This window comes from Artemia franciscana, chromosome 8 (assembly GCF_032884065.1).
Source record: "Artemia franciscana chromosome 8, ASM3288406v1, whole genome shotgun sequence".
Lineage (NCBI taxonomy): Eukaryota > Metazoa > Arthropoda > Branchiopoda > Anostraca > Artemiidae > Artemia > Artemia franciscana.
This window is the reverse complement of record NC_088870.1, coordinates 38,283,151-38,302,800: the sequence shown is the minus strand read 5'-3', so window position 1 is coordinate 38,302,800 and position 19,650 is coordinate 38,283,151. Positions and strand designations below refer to the sequence as shown.

Sequence of the window (19,650 nt, the reverse complement as noted above, 5' to 3'; positions counted from 1 at the left end):
TTAAAAACTACTAGCACCACAGTGCAGTATCTTGTGCCTTCAGTAGTGAAACTTGGGGGAGGAGGAGAGGGGCACTTGGCCTGTGACTCTTTAAATTGGTTTCTTCTGTCCCAGATTTTGAAAATACCTTTTTCTAGAGCATATTTCATCAGAAAATAATTTTTGGAATTTTCATTTAAAGGAATTGAAAAAAAAAAATAAAAATTTTCTTTCCCCCTCTAACATCGAAAAATAAGTTTTTCCCCTCATCCCCCTCCCGCAAAAAAATTCTGTCACTCTGCAGCTTCATTAAAAAAGTAGAAAATTTGAAAGAGAATCGAATAATTCGCAAAATTAATCAGTAATGGTGTATAATTAAAGCAAATTAAATTAATATGCTTTTTTTCCCTAGAATCATTTGAAGTCTAATCTATCCTAAAAACTAGGCCTAAGTCACCTTGGGAAAAATCTTTGCAAATCGAGCGGCCTAGTTGACTTGGAGCTGGTATGCCTATTGACGGTATAATTCTGCTTTCTTTGCCACCTCCCCCCACGTTTTCTTGTAATGGCATCCGAAAAGACAACCATGAGCCACACTAGGGTGAGCTAAAAAAAAACACAATCACCAAACGTTAGATGACGTTGATGTTTTTTTCTTTTCTACAGTACGGCCAGTTTCATATACTCTTTGGTTTAGACTAAGCAGTATATTTTAAACACCTGGTGTCTTGATGTGTTTCTAGACACCTTATACAACAATATCGAGTACCACAGGTTAAACACGTATATGAACTAGGAAATCCACAAACAGCACAATAATGTCTATCTGGGAACTTAGATGGCGGGGCAAGAGCACTTGTATAGTTCGGTTTACCAGAACTCAAAATCTGATCTTCTTCAACGAGTTGAGAAAATGTCTTACGAAACCTAAAAATAAAATATAGAGACCAACTTAACCTGAAACTCTGGGACTGAATACAAACAACAACATTTATAAGGATTCACAAGTGATCTGGATATTAGGGTTAGCAAAAATTTAAAAAAGAAGAAACGAGTTTAATTTATGTAAAGCAACAGAACAAAAACACAAAATAACAGCAACAAAACTTTAAATAACAAAAAAAAATCTGAATACTTCGGCTTCACATCTGGAAGCCTTTTTTCAACAGAAATAAATTAAAGGAAAAAAATAATTAAATAAAACATAAAAATAAGACTATTTAAACAATAAAACATTTAAAAAAATAAAACCCTCTGATAAAAACAACTAACATACAAGAGAAAGCAACCTTAAATCATCGGACAATTGCGGCGCTGGGACTGGAGTCCACAAGAAACGCATTAAAGGTCCTAGCAGTTAATTCCTACTAAACTCAAATAGGATCCAAAAATGCACAACTATCAAAATAGCTCTTCAATTCAACCAAATTTGTTTGAAAACAGACAGTTCGTTCAGACAGATTCACTTAGGAAAAGAAATTAGGATACCTTCCCGTTGTCTTCTCCTTCATATATGGACCCAAAAATTCATATCTACAGGCAGTCATATCTTACTACAGGCTGAGTTTCGCTGAAATCTAACAACCTCTTTTGGTGGATACCCTTATAACTAGAATTCCAGTTATATGAAAGCAAAACAATATGATGGGAAGTTGCTACCACTCATGTTTAGCTGAGATTGAATAACTTTTTCTGGTACATGTCCTGATGATAAAAGTTTAGGGATCCCTCCCAGATGTTGGTCGTATTTGGACATTAAAAGGGTACTATGTAGAAATTAGCTCACCCTTCATACCATACTTTGTAAAACCTGGTGTCTATTACTGATAGCTCATCGCAGCACCAAGAAATGCAAGGCCAATACAGCCTCAATAGTTATCCCATCAAATTGATTGAAATTACTACTACTACTAAGAAAAGACGAGAAAAGATATGTTAACCCCTCCGCTTACCATACCTTAGGGAACAAAATCTTGCTGTCACTTGGACCTGGTGCTTATGAGAACCCAGATCATTTTACTCTTTTTCATGAAACCATCGTAATTGCTTCTAGTCAAGACCTTACATAAACATTCAGGGAGGCGCCTGAAATCAAGAGGCCTGTTCACTAGAAACGCGCCCTTAAAAGCAGTTCTGTGGGAGCCTTCAATTGATTATGTTTCTTCATGTATTTCTCAACCTTGTAACCAAGACCTACAACCATTTTATGGCCTACTGACAATTTAGATACAATAATATTCTATTGTTCCCCATTAGAATTTAAAAAAAAAATAATAATTAAAAACAAGCTTGATGTATTGAACATTGGATTACGTGACTAGGGTTAAAGGTCTTGTTTTCTAACTCAGTATGAAATTATTTGAAAGTAGGAAAGTTTTGGGTGGGAGAGGGGGTTGAGCTATTTTCCAGTGATTATAGTGTTTAGGATTAGGTTAGAATGCAGAAACAGCCCGGTAAGTTATTCTCTCTTGTTACATCATCCAAAGTAACTCATCTACGGCCTGCGTGTGCTAGACCCTTTGCTTTCTTTTATACTCTCACAATTTCAATGATTGAATTAGTATAAAATTAGTTATCTAGAAGGTTATGACGTTGAACGACAACTATCGTACTGCCATCTTGACTTGCGATCTTTGACATTAAGAGCTGAACCTATTAGGTAGTTTCTCCCGGGGTTAGCACACATGACATTAGGCGAGAAAGAATTTAGCTAGTCACTTAAGAAGGATGGGTATACGAATGAGTTCTTAGACCGAACCAGCTAGACCCCAATCAAGAATAGAACAGAAAATGTGAACAACAGAAAAACTATTTCTGGAAAACCAGAAAATAATAAAAAATTTCGACCAAGACCTCTACTCACTCTTGTTCAGTGCAAAGAAAGAAAAATGTAAGATAGAATAAAAGACACAAAACGAAATAAAGAATAAACAAGCATATAAAAATGGAAAAATAAAAGAGCCCTTTAATCATATCAGCAGCAAATAGGTGACTGAAAAATAATCCTAGATATAAAATAAATAGTCAAATGTTCATTAGGATAATTATATTATTTATTCCACTTAGATGAGTTAATCTCTTGGCAGGTCAATCCAACAGAATCACCGATGGCGTTTGTAGTTTCTAAACTGTTGCAACACTAAGGTTTCAACTCTTATCAGTTACGCATATTCCTTAGCCCATGGCTTATAATAGATGACAGACTGATTTTGCCATATAAGCACTCATTCGACAGAGAATCGGTATTATAAAAGGCTCGTACTCTTTGAATAGCTACAATGAATAACAAAGGTCATCTCTACTTTCACTATAGTACAAACATAGGCAAAAGAGTTCCGGCTTTTCCAAAATATAGCAGATTTATTTTCGAGCCTTTTGCCCCAATTTTCAAATAAATCCTGAGTTTACTTCCCCCTCCCAAAATAAATTCCACCAAAATTTGCCAAAACAAGTTTACACCTACCTTTGTTTATAATATTCAGCAGTTCTTTGTTTTCTTCCACGCTTAACTTTACCTTCCAACGTTTCTTCAAATTTTGGAATTTTCTTATTCATAACTGAAAAACAGAATGAATTTCAAAGAGTAAAAAAAAAAGCTTTATTATTTGTAAGATAGGGCTGAAAATTTCTGACTTAAGGAAGGTTTACACAAGGATGCGCCGCTCGTATCTTTCACAGATGTCCACTCAAATTTTAGCGAGAGTTTTAGCGTAGTGCGACTGGACCTTAACTGATGAAGGTTCGTTTTCCTTAGGGCCCATTCACAATAAGATTTCACAATTACATAGATTTAGATAGCGTTAATTTGAGCCGATCAGAATATTTCAAAGAACTTTTCAGCCAATTAGAAAATTCTATGAAAAATCTGAGTGACTCAAATTAGCAGTAGCTAAATCTCGGTGTTAGTAAATCTGATCATAAATAGATCTTTATTACTTTTGTCTAATGTTTCCACAATAGAAATCTTATTATCGAAAAATTGGTGTCAATTTACCAAAATTTAAGAGGGGCACCAAAATGTTGCGCCGTGCTTTTCACAAAATTATTCACTCAAAATAAAAAGAAGAAAAGTACTGCTCTTGGTCGAATTTCTCCTTACAATCGTCTGGTTAAGTTTTTGCTATAGTTAATATTTTTCATTTCTGTATTTTTTGTGCGTATCTTTAATTTCTTTTTACTCCATATTCTAATACTTATTGTACAGTGTTTTTGTAAGTTATAAATAAATTATTATTATTATTGAAGCAACGATATAAGGGCTATTATCTTCCATCTTTCCACAACAACAGCATGAATTTTACAGTATTTTCAACTAACCACAAAATTTTTATCAACCAGCACTTTTCCTTGTCCCTCAACACACGACATTGAAGTAATGGTTTTCCCCTCAAAGCAATGTTCAGAAGATGCGTGCAATGCAAACACAAAAGCCAACAACACTTAAGGCAACGCCATATCTGGCGTCAGATACCGTCAAAAAACGATATGCTACACCGATTAGCTTTATTAGGAAGTCAGAGACCCAAGGGCCCTTACAACATATACGTACCTTCCTACAATGCGGCAAAATTGAATAACCATACCGGTCGTAAAAAAAAGTATAATACAAACTACAGTTACATTTGAAGATTCAAGCTTCTCAGTTAGTAGAAATATATAATCCTAATAGAAATATTGAAAGTATATTTACAATATCCTAATAATTTCTCATTTATTATAATTAATGCAATTAATTACTTCGTAGCATTAAGAAGTAAAAGATAAATTGCAGCCCTTATAGACAAATAATAACAGCATGACAATTAAAACAACACTTCCTTCATTAATAGTTTTATTTTAATTAGAAATATTAACTTATTTAAGAATACCTTTTTTTAGTATTTAACAAGAGTAGCGAAATAAGCAAAAGATTGTGGTAACAGTTTCGTATACAAGAATATTGATCTCTATTACTTTATTTGTTTGTAAAGTCTTACTTACAGGATCTATTCTAGTTACCAAAATTAATATTTAGCCATAAATTTTACTTTATTGAATCTTAGACCATTTAAAAATAAACATGGTTTCGCCCATTCACTTTTTCTTGAGCTTTAGACCTGGACCAACTTAGTTAATAGTAAACTCAGGTCTTTAGCATTTTTTCCCCTTTCGCTTTGGAAAAGGAAGCCATATATTTTCAGGGCACTTTAGCTAATCGTAGCTCTACAGTAATCCAAAATGACATAGCTGACACTTTTTGTCAAAATGGTATTTTTTGCCCAATCCATCAAACAGAATCTGCTCCACCAAATCCGTTGCTCTATACCTTGTTTGCTTTTCCAGAATTTTGTGACTACCCCAAAATGTTTAATTCTCATTTTCTTAAGTGCAGAAATAGTCAAAATTTGTATTTTTTCCCCAAAAAAACCTGATAAGACCCAGCCTTATACACATACTGTTCATTAACAGCAATCGAAAAATTCAAAACTATTTTTCGACGTATCACCTTAAATTAGGTATCCTGTTCTCAGACCAAACTGCCTTTCAGTTCTTCGATTTTATTTATTTCAGTTCTTTGTTCCCCTGTAAGATGTATGCGTGTAACATGCCACCTTTTGAATTATCTCATAGCAGAATGGTTATAATATTTCACATAGTGTCTGAAACAGAACTCTGTCGACAAGTCCACTGAAAGATGAGGAAAATATTTGTTGGAAATGTTACTTGGAAAAATGACAGAAATTAGAAGGGTTGGCTTTAGTATTGAACCCTCGATGTGTCCCTTATAGACCAGATTAAAAACTGATTTAATCCTACAAAAGTGAGTTCTTAAAACAAGACCGAACCGCCGTTACTCAACAGCTGGTATCAGAATTTGTCAATGCAAGCTGGGGAAAGGGATAAATCTAAATTGCAGATGGCGATTTTAATAGAATTTCCAAACCCCCATCCTAAACTTTAGTTTCAAAATGCCATCTATAATCATCTTTGATATTCTAAAAGATAGATGGCATGATGAAATTTTGATACGTGATAGCCTTATAACTCCTTTAGAATCCTATATAGTAATTGGCTATGCCCGTAAATTCTTGGCTCTGAAACAGCAATATGACGCTAAACGACGGGTATCTGAACCTGCCCTACCAAGTGAGTCTTTCTTATTGCACAATAAATAGGTTCCATTGAAGTTGTGGGAAAGTCTTTCCTTTTTTCTCACAGCTTGGAGGTGGAGTCAAAACTTTCAGTGAGTTTTTGGGGATGAGGTGAAAGGACTTCAAATTTTGTTTTTGGAGAGTGGGAAACACTTATTCTCCTGTCTTCGCAAAAGAATATACTGTAAAGGGATTTCAAATTTTAGGTATTGGAACTTTTTGTCCCGTATTTGTCGTCTGACAGGCTTCACCTCTAGCTCTGTAGTAATTGTTTTTATTAGTCAATTTTAGTTATTTGCAAACACAGAAGTTCTGCCGAGGAAGAGGATTAACTTTATTACTTTGTTTGCAGACCTTGCAATAATGAATGGTATAGGTTACAACAGTTAAACGGTCTACATTCAACCCCTACTTTTCAAGTGAATTCTGTAGATGTTTTTTTTTAGACGAACGTGTTGACAAGGGAGTCACTTTCGTTGGCGCTTTCGGTCAGCTCAAGATGGATTTAGGGTTCCAAACCTTTCTTATAAACTATTATGTAATTCAAATTTAGAAGTGCCTTCAGGATTATATTTTTTGGTAATTTCGTTTTAGATTATTAAGAGACAGAACAAGGAATCTTGCTTTCATTACGAAAGTAATCGTTTCATAAATTCGTAACTAATTCGTAACTCGTTAGTTGTAAGTGGAGCTGATTTGAAACTTCAAATAAAATAACATTTTCTTATAGTAATCAAGAAATCAGAAAACTGTTAGCATTTTCTACATGTTTTGCTTTTGAAATGTCTATGAATGTGACGTCATTCACACAAAAATATTTTTGAAATTAAGGTTCTAAATGAATTTTCTCAAACTCGTGACCTATCTAGAACATTTATTCACGTCAGAAAATGATAGTACGCCATTTTCAGAAAAAAATGGAGGCATTTTTGAGAACAAATTCAAACATACACGATTATCGTTTTTTAAAGAGAGTAATTATACATACGTAAAAATATATATAAAAGAATCTAATGTATATCTTTTAATTCTGTAAAAGAAATAATGCAACAGCATGAACGATTTACAAAAATAATTCTTAACAAAACAAATAATTATATTAAACAAAACAATTACAGAATGACAATTACCTGAATACCCTTAACCTCAATAGAAGTAGTAATTGTAGCAGTCGTAATGGTAGCAATACTGGTAACATACACATAGTGCCTTTTGATTATTCAACATCCCCCTGAACATGCCCTTGGTCAATTTATCATCCCCTTCATTATTCCCTTAGAGTTTAAACTTAATAATCTCAGTCATTCCTGAATTTCCCCCTTTTGACAACCTGTATTTCCCAATAAGTAAATTCCATAATTTACAGCCCTTGATCTGACGGCTGTGGAGGGTTAATATCTCCATCATTCCTAGATACATAGTTACTGGACCTTTCAATTATGCTGAACAAAATGGTTTTTAACAACACGAAAGTAACTAAATCGAAACACATAAAGAAAAGGAAAAACCAAAACAAAATTCTTTCCTGAGTTTCCGCTTTTTACAACGTGTAGGCACATAAAATGCTTTGATTTAGTTCAATACTCCCCTCAACATCCTCTGAAAGCTTCATTTTAATGTACTTGGCCTCTTTGAACACCAAAAGTCGAATATGCCCTCTTTCCCAACAATAAATACTATATGTAAGCAACTCATCAAGTTTTTAAAACTTAATGAGTTCTATTAAGCTTCTCATTAAGTAAAAGAAGCTTCATTAAAATATGGGCTATTTTCAATTTCGTATCCTTTTTCCTTATCTTTCTATGTTCTTGTAATTTAGTTTAGTTTTTTTCACGTTGATTAAGACTTCTGGAAATAAAAACGAAATATTAGGACCTTTATTAGTATTTCATTCTTTCACTATTATCTGAAATATTACTTACACTTTTTTCCTATATTTCATTTGTGTTATTTTTAAATCTTTTTCCAATTTCCTTCCTCTGGCTTGTTATACAAGTTTGATTAAATAGTAAAGATGACACTGTCTAAAAAGCAATTATTTAACAATCCCAGCATTATTTTATATCTATTCCATAAAGTCCAAGTATTGAACCCATACCTAGATTAGCATGGGAGTCTTCATGAAAATTGTTTAAGTTCTATTAAGCTTCTCATTAAGTAAAAGAAGCTTCATTGAAATATGGGCTATTTTTAATTTCGTATCCTTTTTTCCTTATCTTTCTATGTTCTTGTAATTTACTTTAGTTTTTTTTTCACATTGATTAAGGCTGCTGGAAATAAAAACAAAATATTGGGACCTTTATTAATATTTTATTTCTTTCACTCTTATCTGAAATATTACTTACACCTCTTTTCCTATATTTTCATTTGTAAATCATTTTCCAATTTCCTTCCTCTGGCTTGTTATACAAGTTTTATTAAATAATAAAGACGGCACTGTCTAAAAAACAATTATTTAATAATCCCAGCATTATTTTATGTCTATTTCATAAACTCCAAGTATTAAACACATACCTAGATTAGCATGGGGATCTTCATGAAAATTGTCTTGTTCCAGTGCTTCCAAAGCCTTTCGTGCCCTTCTTTTTCTCGTGGCATCATCAAGGATTTTTCTAGAGTTAGCATCTTTAACTCTTGTTGATTCACGAGACGCCATAATGATTTTAATTGTCCTTATCCTGTAGACTCACACTCAATTTGTCCATCAGACCATCAATTCTCTCTTGTAGAGTTGGAAGGATATCTGCAGAAACAAAGACGTGAGTGTCGTCCAAGTCTTGGAGAATAAATCGCCGTCCAAATGCTTCTGTTTCGTCCAAGTGCAAAAGAAATTGCTTCAAAGCTGCATCACTACAAGAAAAGTTTATTTATTCTGGTAAAATAAGTACAAAAATATTAGCATACAATTCATACAATTTAAGAAATATTAGCAAAATCAAAACAGTAGTTCCATCTGGGAGCATTGCTGCTGTAAACAAGATGTAGCCATTCTTTGGAATTTACATCTTAATACTCTTAGGCTTAGTGGTGATAGTACTTATAATAGAAGCAGTAGTAGCAACAGGCACTCCTTCCCAGGAGGAGAATTATCAGCAGGGGGAATTTTCTAGAGAAATATTTTTAATGCTTTTAAGTTTAAACATACTATAATTATTAATAAGCAGAGGAAAATTTCCATAGGGACTTTCAAAGTGTGAATTTCCACAACGTGATGAATTTTGAAGTTTGTTTACCTATTTGAGGAGTTTTTTTCAAGCTTTCTCTTATGTTTTGAATTTGTTTAGCCTTTTATATATACATATCCGCAGTGGCAATGTTTGAGGGGGGGAGGTGAGTTGCTCCTAATAGTTTGGGTAAAAAATTATTATTTAGCCAATGCCCCTTGACTCTGTAGATGTGGACCCCTCTTGCCTGTCCCCAAATAAAAAGCTGGAGCTACGCCCCTGCATGTCTATCTCATGAAGTTAATCTTATTTGTAGTTTGCTAGTGCATTTAATAAGGTGCAGTTGTGTTTTCTGTATGATTACAAAAATATTATCACTGTTCTACTATGCTGTGTTTAGACAATGAATGGGCTTGAGAGAAGGGTTGCTTGTTCATCAATCTCTTTTAACTCTTAAAAAGGCACTAGAACTTTTGAGTTTCAATCAAATTAACTCCTCTAAACGTTTCAATGATATTTCTAGCTATTATAGAGCAGTGCTGCCTATGATAGGGATTATAGGCCTTTTTGAAAAACTTCATGCATATAATCTTTTTGTTTAATTGAAACTCTCCCTAAACACTCTCGAAAAGTTTCACCTTAATACCCATAGCATCATTAGTTACAACAACTGTAGTGGTAGCATTAAGAATATACACATAGTGCCTTCTGGCTAGTTACAAATCAACTACAACTTACCCTTAAAGATCTTAAATACTTAATAAATATTACTTAAATACCCTTAAATACTTAATAATGTAAGCTATTCTTATTATTATTTAAGAATTAACGACGCTTCTTGACTACTAAGGCCCCTGCGTTGGCCCTGCAGTGCATTCCTGCAGTGTGATTCGATCTCTGGGTTCCTTTAAGCTATTCTTGAGATATCACTTAGTCACCTTTTTGAAAATCTACAAACACATACTTTGCTTTGATTTAGTTCTACATCCACATAAATATTCATTGAAAGCTTTACCCTAATACTCTTAGCTTGCATAGGGGCAATAGTTGCAGAATGCACATAGCACTTTTGGTTTCTTCAACATCCTCTTCAACACATGCTGAAAGTTTCATTTGATACCATCAACTGTTCCTGAAGTATTTCTGATACATTCTCTTGACAGCCTGTGTGGGCATAGTGTGTTTTGATTTAGTTCCATACAGTTTCCATCTTTCCCAAATGTTCTGCCTTAATACCCTTAGTTTTAGTAGCAAAAGTAGTAGCACCAGCAGTAATGGTAGTAGCAGTAGAATTAATAGTAGTAGCCTTAGCTTTAGTAGCAGTAGTATTAGCAGTAGAGGTAGCAATAATAATAGCAGCAGTAAGAGTAGAAGCAATAGCATCAGGATGCAATTTTTTTGGTTAAGATATTGCGGCTATGCCCTTTGGACGTCCTGCATAAAGCAGCATTCAGCCCTTACCCTGAGGGGTGTGGGGAGTTTGACATCCCAAAGACAAAATTACTGGATCTTTCAACAATGCTGAACAAAATAATTCTCTTAAAATTTTTAATCAGAAATGTTATGCCAAATGAAGGGCTTGGGGAGGTGGTTGCCCTCCATTCACTTTTGTCTTAAAAAGGGCACTACAACTTCAAACTTCCAATCAAATCAGCCCTACCCAGAGTTTATACAACCACTCATTCCATAAAAATCATATACGTCCCAGGGCATAACTTACAACCCTGGAGTCTGGGGAATTGTGTCTACCCTGAAGGCATTGTTATATGCTCTTTGGACTATTGTGAACAAAATGACAATCTTGCAAATTTGACCAGATGTATCCAGGGAAAAGACAGTGTCAGGGGGAGGGCAGGGGATAGTTGCCGTCTGATCACTTTAATTCTTAAAAAGGGTACTACAATTTCTGGTTTCCAATTTAACCAGACCAGGAAGAGTTGGTTATCATCTTGTTTGTCTTTAAAACAAGTAGTGCACATACCCACCCACTCTTTGGGGAACATATTGGACCTTATACTCACAAATTGTGATGATATTTACTCCCCTCCCTTTTCTCTTGGTCCTGTTGGCATGTCAGACCACAATGCAATTCTGTGGAAAGCAAGAAAGTCTTTACCAAAGCCTAAACTATCCCATGTCACTGTGCTTCTTTGTATGGAGTTGGCCATCTGTGAATACAGTTAATGGATTGGCACATATGACTTCCCCAAAGTGAACAGTAACAAGCCCTTAGATACTAAGGTATCTGGAGAACTTTCAAAGAATACAAGGTGCAAAACCCAGCCAAAAGGAGGTTTTTCTGAAGTTTTTCTGAAGCTAATTAAGCTCCTCTGGGATGAGTTGGTAAATGATGACAATCTTAACCTACAAAATGGTTCACAGTTAATAGAAAGCATTGTATCAAAAAGACTCTGGAAAGGTGATCAAATGACAAAATCCATGATGCAGTTGGTGATTTTGTTGTAAATTTCTTTGGGAAAAGGCTTTTTGTCACTGTTGGTACTGCATCATGTAAATGACAAAGCTTAAAAAGATTCCCAGAAAATCACAGGACAACCAGCCCCTCCCCCCACATCCATATTTCCCAAAACACATCCAATAAACATTTTTTGAAGTCTTTCTTTCTTGAATAGTTTTGGCACATTTGTGCTGCTAGTTGGTCTTTGTGATGCTCCAAGAAGGAGTCAGCCCATTCACAACCTGGGATGTTGTTTATGAAGGCATCTGCCCTTTTTCCAATGTTGTCAAGGTACAATGCAATTATCCATCACATACCTTATTGTCAAATTTTAGTATTTCCTTCTGAGGAGGTCAACTACCTGCTACAGCTTTAAAGATTATCCAAAGGCTCTGAAGGTAAAATTCTAGATATTAGGGGCTCTTGTTGATTTTGGATAGTAGCCAAGTTGGTTAAATGATACTTTTGCGAATGGATGCATATACTTAATGGTCCTAGGAATATATTTTGAAGTACCAGTCTCCATTTCTCCCCTCTCTAAAGGGCAGAGACCTTTGATGACTTTTTACAATCTTTGTATTATAGGTTACACATGAAACCTTGCAAAATAGACCTTCTGCCCAGATGAGGCACAAGAAAAGCATTATGGGCCTCTTTCCTTGGCTCAATTCAATTTATAAGGTTATAAAGATCCATGAATCTATTTCTCAAATTTAGGGAAAAACCTAGGCTAGGGCAAGATACCCAGTAGTCAGACAGCTAATCACTAATGTGACAGTTGAGTCACTGTAAAAAATGCTATCATACAAACCTAGAAAGTGGATTATTTCAGATATGGATTTGTCAAAATATCTAAAATAAATATGTGATTAACTTGATTGTTTTAACTATATACAGCACTTGCAATTTAAAATACACTGACAGATAAAATGGTAACCTAATCTTATACACACATTCAAAGCTTGAGTTTAATCTTGGACCAGTGGCTGATTCAGATGGGGAGTGCAGGAGTGCCCCCCCTCCTAATTTAGTGGTGGGTTTGGCAATAATATCATACTGTCATATTAAATATCATATTATTTTTAGAGTGTGAACTGCTTTTCATTTTTTTATGGCAGGGTGGTTTTTATAACTTACTACTTTCTTGTATCAATATTTTCACATCATTATAATTTATCCTTTATCTGAGAGGATGCGGGTTCGAATCCCAGTGTACCCAATTCTTCAGTTTGGGATGGGGGTCAGTGGCATGACTCTGTAAGCTTAGCCAGATTCGACCCAGCTCAAAATGGGTACCTGGAGAAATCTGGGGAAGGTAAACAGGAAGGGTGTGCGAAAGCACAGGATGGCTGGCCCCCAACCCCCTGTTGCACTTCCTGGCTGAAGGGCCAAGAAACAGAGATCAGCACCACCAGTACGGACTGTAAAGTCTAATGCTGTATCCTTTACCTTTACCTTTTTATAATTTCAACAGCTTTATTAGAACTTGAACTCTCAGTAGACTTTAAATTAAATTATAACCATTTCTATAGCCTACCTACAGCATTTAATTGTTGAGGTTCCCTTTAAATTGCTGATATTTCTTTGTTTGCAAGTTTATTAGAGTAAACTATTTTACACCCCCTGCTAAAAAAAAAAAAATCCTTGATCCTCCCCTGTCTTGGACACAGGATCTTAAATACAGAGCAACATATCCAAATCATAGACAGAGTCAATCTTGCATTGATTTAATCTAAGACAGATGTTCTTAAACAGAATAATTATATTTAAATAGGCTAGGCTGTAGGGATAACTTTTGTTTAAATTTAAATGTTGAAAAACCAGAAGTTTTCTAAGCTTGTATTTAGTCAACCTCAACTAGTTAAGTCCTAACCATCAGCCAATATCAAAAAAGGGTTGTGGCAAGGGTTTTGAGCTTGTAGGGGGGATATACAGAATGTCCTGACAGTTGTGAACCTATAAGCTAAAGTATGAATATATAAGGCTTAGGTTTTTGCAAAAATAAAAGCTCTATAGACAAGTAGAAGAGCATGCTTCTGTTCTTTGACAATAGAGAAGAGCTGCCCAAAGGTCTATTTGTTAGTATATCTGCACTCAATTCTTTATGCTTCTCACACAATTCAACACCATAGAGATAATTCAGAATACAGCATCACAGTTTTTGCAACTAAGTGCAAATTACAGTAATTAAGGTAATATATGGGCAAGGATTGATTACCATAAATAGAACTACTATAATACACATGTAAGGGAATAAAGCCATTTGGACATTGGGTAAAATCCTTGAAATAGGTTAAGAGTTCAAAGTTATTGTGATTCTGTCTTTATAAGAAAATCTGAAGATTTAACCTACATGTCAAATGAGGTAGGTTGACTTGTCAAATAGGCCAAGGCCTGTCATATAAGTTAGGAACCATATCACCTTAATTTGGCATGTGTCAACCTACATAGATTAATTTGAAGAAAGCATCAGATCCAGAAAACAGAAGATCACTCACACTCATATTAAAATTACATGTTGCCAACAGTAAGTTGACACTTGTCAGTGCTGACTGCTGATGCCTTTGACTTTTCCTACACAAGTAGGAACCATCAGAGCAAGGTGTTGATGATGCACACTGATGACTTAGAGCTTTGGGGAGTCCTCTCCTCTGCTCCCCCCTCAGCTGTGCCCCTAATATCAACTATCTAGGCCTATTCAATGTCCAATATTAAGAGCCTATTGTCTATAACAAAGTTATAATTGGCCTATAAGAAGATAACATTTTAATCAGGATGTTTGTCCAGGACTAGGCACTAGTAAAGCACAAGTGGTCTTACCCTAGGGTATGCTATTCAATATCTACAAAATTCTATACTAGCCTACTTGATTTTCTTTTTGTATGCTCTTTGCTATTATAATTATCACTAAGAATATTGCAAAAATCAAAGCCTAGCCTATGAAAATAAAATTGAAAGCTCAAAAATTAATCTAGGCTATAACATTTTGTGTCAGAATTCAGATAATGTACTGACCAGCCAGGTTTCATTAGTTCACCTGAGAGTTTCATTAGTTTAACCAACTAGGCTTCATTCTGAGATAGCAAGAAGTCTACAATTTTTTTTTACCGTAGCCTATCTGAAGCCTTTTTAAATTACAAGAAGCGCAAACCATGTAACAAGAATCCCTTTAGTTACATTGACCATTCCTTTGTAATTGGGTCTAAATTCCCCAAAATTTCAAAGGAACTTTACGAATGACCAGGGTTGCCAAATCCAACGAAGATGATTATACTTTCTTGAGCCCAGAATTATGCTTTTTTGGACATATTTATTCTACGCTTAGTTCCCAGGTTTCGCGAAAAAGTTAATCAGTGGTACAATATCATTTACTTTGATGAGGGGAAGTTGAATTCTGCCTTATTTTAGCATAGACCTTGACGGAATATAAGCTGATCATAATTATAATTTATTTTTTACCCAAAAATCAAACAAAAGCTGGGTATTGACAAAAGAAAGAAAAAAAACAAACAGAAAGAGTAAATACATAATAAACACACTTATCCAGTGAAGGAAGTCGAAAGCCCATGGCAGGCTAGGAAAGTCTTTTTTCTTTGGGGGAAATCTGCCAGCAACCTCAGTTAGTTTTATCCTGGAAGCCCGAATCCGTCAATATCAAGCATCATTAGTTGAGTTATGATTAGTTGCTGCGGTAATATAGAAGCCTACATTTTTTTTTTTTTTTTGAAAGTTCTTTGGTCCTTGGGTGTTATTATGCTGCTCTACCTTCGCGCCTACAGATATTCTGCACACTAATATCCTAACAAGATGTCTTCTAATGTTGGAAAATGACCCGGATTTTACGAATGGATCCTTGTACAGTTTCTGAGAAACCTCTCTTGGATGAAGCTGCTACATAAAGTCTTGATGAACTTTTAACGTTCAAGACTGCAAACTTCCAACGGGAATCTTTACCAATTGGAACCAGATGTTGAAGAAATCGAAGCCATTGCACGCATACTTATAGAGAGAGCAAGTTCTTTTTTGTGAATGAGTTTTCATTTCTAAAGAAATTTTATGTGCAGCAACATTCCGGTCTTCTGCTGAAGCTAGCACGAAAAACTGTTAAAAAGTACTCTACAAATTAAGAAGTCTTACAATTCACCGGTGAGCAGCGAACCATCTCCTGTTTGTGAGTTTAAGCAGCTGGTTCAAGATTGTTTTATAGCACCCCTGAAACTCTGTAAGAACCCTAGTCCTTTTTGAACTTGAAGAAAGATAAATAACTACTACCCTCACAAATTCTTCAACATTCTTTGGTATCTTGGCTATAGTGGCAGTAGCAAATAGATAAATAGAATGCCAAATAAATTTTAAAAGCACCAAGTCTCAGAGTCCTTGATCTTATGTCCTTAATAGTCCTCAGAGTCTTTAAGCTTTGTAGACAGAATTGTTGGTGTCACCCATCATGGATGCACCGTCACGAGCCAGTTGTGCTTCTAGGGAGAAACAGGTTTGTTACGGAAGGGGAGCTCGTATAAACTTCAGAGGGGTTAATTTAATCGGAAATTTAAAATTCTAGTTCACTTTTTAAGAGTAAAAAAACATCGGTAGGTAACTACCTCCTCCACGCTTTTTTCACCAAAGGATAAAAATTTTGAGATAGCCATTTTGTTAGATCATAAGATCTTCGGGTTGACACAGCCACCTAGAGCTTGTGGACAAGCGTTATTAGTTCTGCCCTGGAGGCGAATTTGGTTCTTATGGAAGAGGTGGTCGTATCAACTTCATAAGGGACTCATTTGATTGGAAATTGAAAGTTCTAGTTCCCTTTTTAAGAGTCAGAAGTGATCAAAGAGTAACTAGTCCCCATGCTCCTCAAATACATCCTATCGAATTTTATATATTGGCATTTAGTTCAAAATAGACCAAAGACAACATAACAAAAACTTTAGGGAAAACACAGCTCCCCAGAAAACGGGAGTAAATGTTGTAAGTTATACCCCGGGGGAATATAAGGTTTTTATGGAAGGGGTAATCACATTAACTCTGGAGGGGGCTTTGAGATGGCCATTATGTCCAAAATATTCAAAATGGGAAGTAATTAAAGTAATTATGCCTCAGGGGCTTACAAAACCTACCGCTGTCCCCAGGGTAAGAGCTGTAAGTTATGCAAGCTATATATTGTATGTATAAGGGTTTTACCGAAGGGGTAATCGTAAAGACTTCGGAATAGGCTCATTTGATTTAAGTCAAAAGTTCTAGCTCCACTTTTAAAATTCAAAAGTAATCGGACTGCAGGCATCCTTCACGCCCTATTTTCTAAATGCTTCCAGTCAAATTTTGATTTAGCCATTTTGTTCATAATCATCCAAATATCAAATAGCTATGGTTCCGGGTTCACCCCCCCCCATTCCTGGGGGAAACGGTTGTAAGTTATACTAGCAGCTCAGTTTTATCATATATAGCTTTTATAGAAGGCATGGTCATATAAATTTTGGAGGAGGTTCATTCGATTAGAAATCAAAATTTATTAAGCCAATTTTAAGAATAAAAAGTGACAAAAAAATAACAAGCCCCCCCCCTCTGCCTATTCATAAGTAGTTCGGTAGCACTTGTCTCTTATAGCACGGGAATTGTCTTGGGAGGATACCTTTTTGACATATTTGCATATGCTGATGACACTAATCATCTGAATAGAAAAATAGAGGAGGTCTCTGCCAGTAAAAACGATATCAACAAGGCAGCAATCTTTTGGAATGGAGATAAACGCCAGCAAGACCAGGGCGATGAGGGTATCAAGGAATTCAGAGACTGGTCTCCTCTCACCAAAGTCACTATTCGGGGCGAGAAAATCGTATGGGTCGACCCGTTTATTTACCTTGGAAGTGTGCTGACAGCCACAAATGACTCTTCAAAAGACATCAAACGACGCCTGGTTTTTGCCTGGTTTTTGCAAGTCACTGAGGTCTATTTGGAAATATAAAAACCTACCCTTAAAACTGAAGATGCGACTCTTTCGTGCCTAAGTGATTCCAGCTGCAATATATGGAGCAGAGACATGGACTCTAAAAGCCAATGACAAGCACCGACTGGCGACATTTGAAATTAAATTGCTCCGAAAGCTCAGTGGCGTCCCTTACCTTGACGGAGCATCAAATGAACAACTCCTTGTCCTCCTTGAATTACCCCCAAACCATAATGTGGACCACATAACTCCAACAGATTCGAAGGTTAGGACATCTTCAGCATTTGTCCCCAGTCCAATCCAACTGCCCAAAATAGCCTTTGAACGAAGAATAAATGCCTCTCGCCAAAAGGAAAGACCTCCCAAGTGCTGGTGAGAAACGTTTTCTGACCACCAGACCTCAGTAATGCTGAAGACTGCAACAGACAGGGAGGCATACCGAAAATATTGTTATGAGACCATTGGAGGAGAAGCCCTGAATCGGCAAACCCGGCCAGATGGGAGTTAAGTAAGTAAGTAAGTAAGGTAAAGACAGCACTAAAAGGATCAAAAAATTAGGTTGATTGTGTCGTAGGTGAGTTTTAAATAAGATGACTGCAAAGTTAGAGGATTATAAATATGATTTTTGAAAAGAAGGAAGTACCAAGTGAACTGAGAAAATCTAAGTAAATAAATTAGCATTAAGATACTTATTAGATAAGAGATACTTCTAGAGAAGTTTTAAGAGAAGAATAGTGTGATTTTAGGAAGGGGAGAGGACGTGTCGACCAAATTTTCGCTTTTAGATTAATAATTGACAAGTGACTGATGGAAGAGTTTACAGTGAAAATTCTATGCTTGTTTCGTATGCAAGACATGTTCTTTAAAAGGATTAATGCTATGCACGAGAAGAATATTGTCAAAATCGACGAAAAATATTTTTGGCCATTTTGGACCCCAGGCTTTGGGGAACCAAATGTTTTTTTTCAAACGTTTCTTGTACCTTAGTATCCCTATAGTCTAATGACTTAGGAACATGAATTTGAAGCCATTTAGAAAAACATTTGACCTTTTTTATGCTCCTTTTTTGAGGCGGGGAAAACCTAGGTCCTCAAACTAAAATTAGCGTCCATTTTGGCCCGTAGATATTACAAGCATTAGGTCTTTCAGAAAAAGATCTTATTACTTTTTCAGCTCTTTATTTGGCCCCAATTTTTAGGGGGATCAATAATTTACAGCCGTTACACCAGGGATCGGATTGGGGGGAAGGGCTCCTGTTATTCTTTGAGCAATATGTATTGGACCTTTCGACAGTTTTGAACAAAATAACAGTCTCAGAATTTTGATCTGACGTTACGGGAACATAGGAGGCGAGTAGCACAACAGAGAGCGGAAGAGAATTGACTGTAGTCCAATTCCCCTTACGCCTTAGAAAGGACACTAGAAATTTTAATTACCAATCGGACGTGCCGCCTTCAATTACGACCACCTTTCCGCGCGACGTGACTGTGAAAAAAAGAAGATAAAATAATGCTTGGAAAGCACGTAACTCTACACTTAAGTAACGATAGAGCGTTGCTGTTGATTTAATTCTTTCATTTCTAAGAGTAGGATCTATCCTAGAGAGCAGAACCCCATTTATCAGAGATAGCCCATTATGCCGTTCAGAACGTCAACTTAGATCAGCTGGAATGAACTTTGTTGTAATGTCTTAAAGTTGGTCTTGTATTTTACTTATGCTTTGCAAAAGTAACGTGAGGCTCAAGGGGGGGGGGGGCAAATAAAGGATTGATACATATGTTAATTTTGGGGGGCTAAAAAAACTTGGGATCCCCCTTAGTATTATTTCCACTCAATCAGCCCTGCAATCAGTTCAAAATTAGATTCAAACACAAGTATTACTTTGACCGTTGAATCTGCCCCTGTCCTTATTTGCTGTTATAGCCCCTCCCCCTCCTACTGACATACAACTGGCGTGGATTCACAACTTTC

General features: G+C 35.8%; 1 protein-coding gene across 2 annotated transcripts; it reads right to left on the bottom strand.

The window, feature by feature from the left end:
• Positions 1-666: 666 nt before the first annotated feature.
• Positions 667-15,020, bottom strand: LOC136030393 (zinc finger HIT domain-containing protein 1-like). 2 transcript variants are annotated; one of them, XM_065709337.1, is made up of 4 exons: positions 14,884-15,020; positions 8,625-8,960; positions 3,443-3,536; positions 667-906 (listed from the first exon to the last, which is right to left on the bottom strand). In XM_065709337.1, the coding sequence occupies exons 2-4, from the start codon at positions 8,764-8,766 to the stop codon at positions 678-680; spliced, it is 465 nt and encodes a 154-aa protein (XP_065565409.1). In that variant the 5' UTR covers positions 8,767-8,960; positions 14,884-15,020; the 3' UTR covers positions 667-677. The 2 variants fall into 2 exon arrangements, with proteins under 2 accessions (XP_065565409.1, XP_065565410.1); XM_065709338.1 differs by having other exon boundaries at positions 14,910-14,965.
• Positions 15,021-19,650: the final 4,630 nt, after the last annotated feature.

Coding starts and splice junctions, on each gene's coding strand:
- LOC136030393 (XM_065709337.1), bottom strand. CDS start 8,766: ATGGCGTCTCGTGAATCAACAAGAGTTAAAGATGCTAACTCTAGAAAA. Junction 3,537..8,624: donor AGATCCCCATGCTAATCTAG/GTATGTGTTTAA, acceptor TCTGTTTTTCAG/TTATGAATAAGAAAATTCCA. Junction 907..3,442: donor GCTGAATATTATAAACAAAG/GTAGGTGTAAAC, acceptor TTTTATTTTTAG/GTTTCGTAAGACATTTTCTC.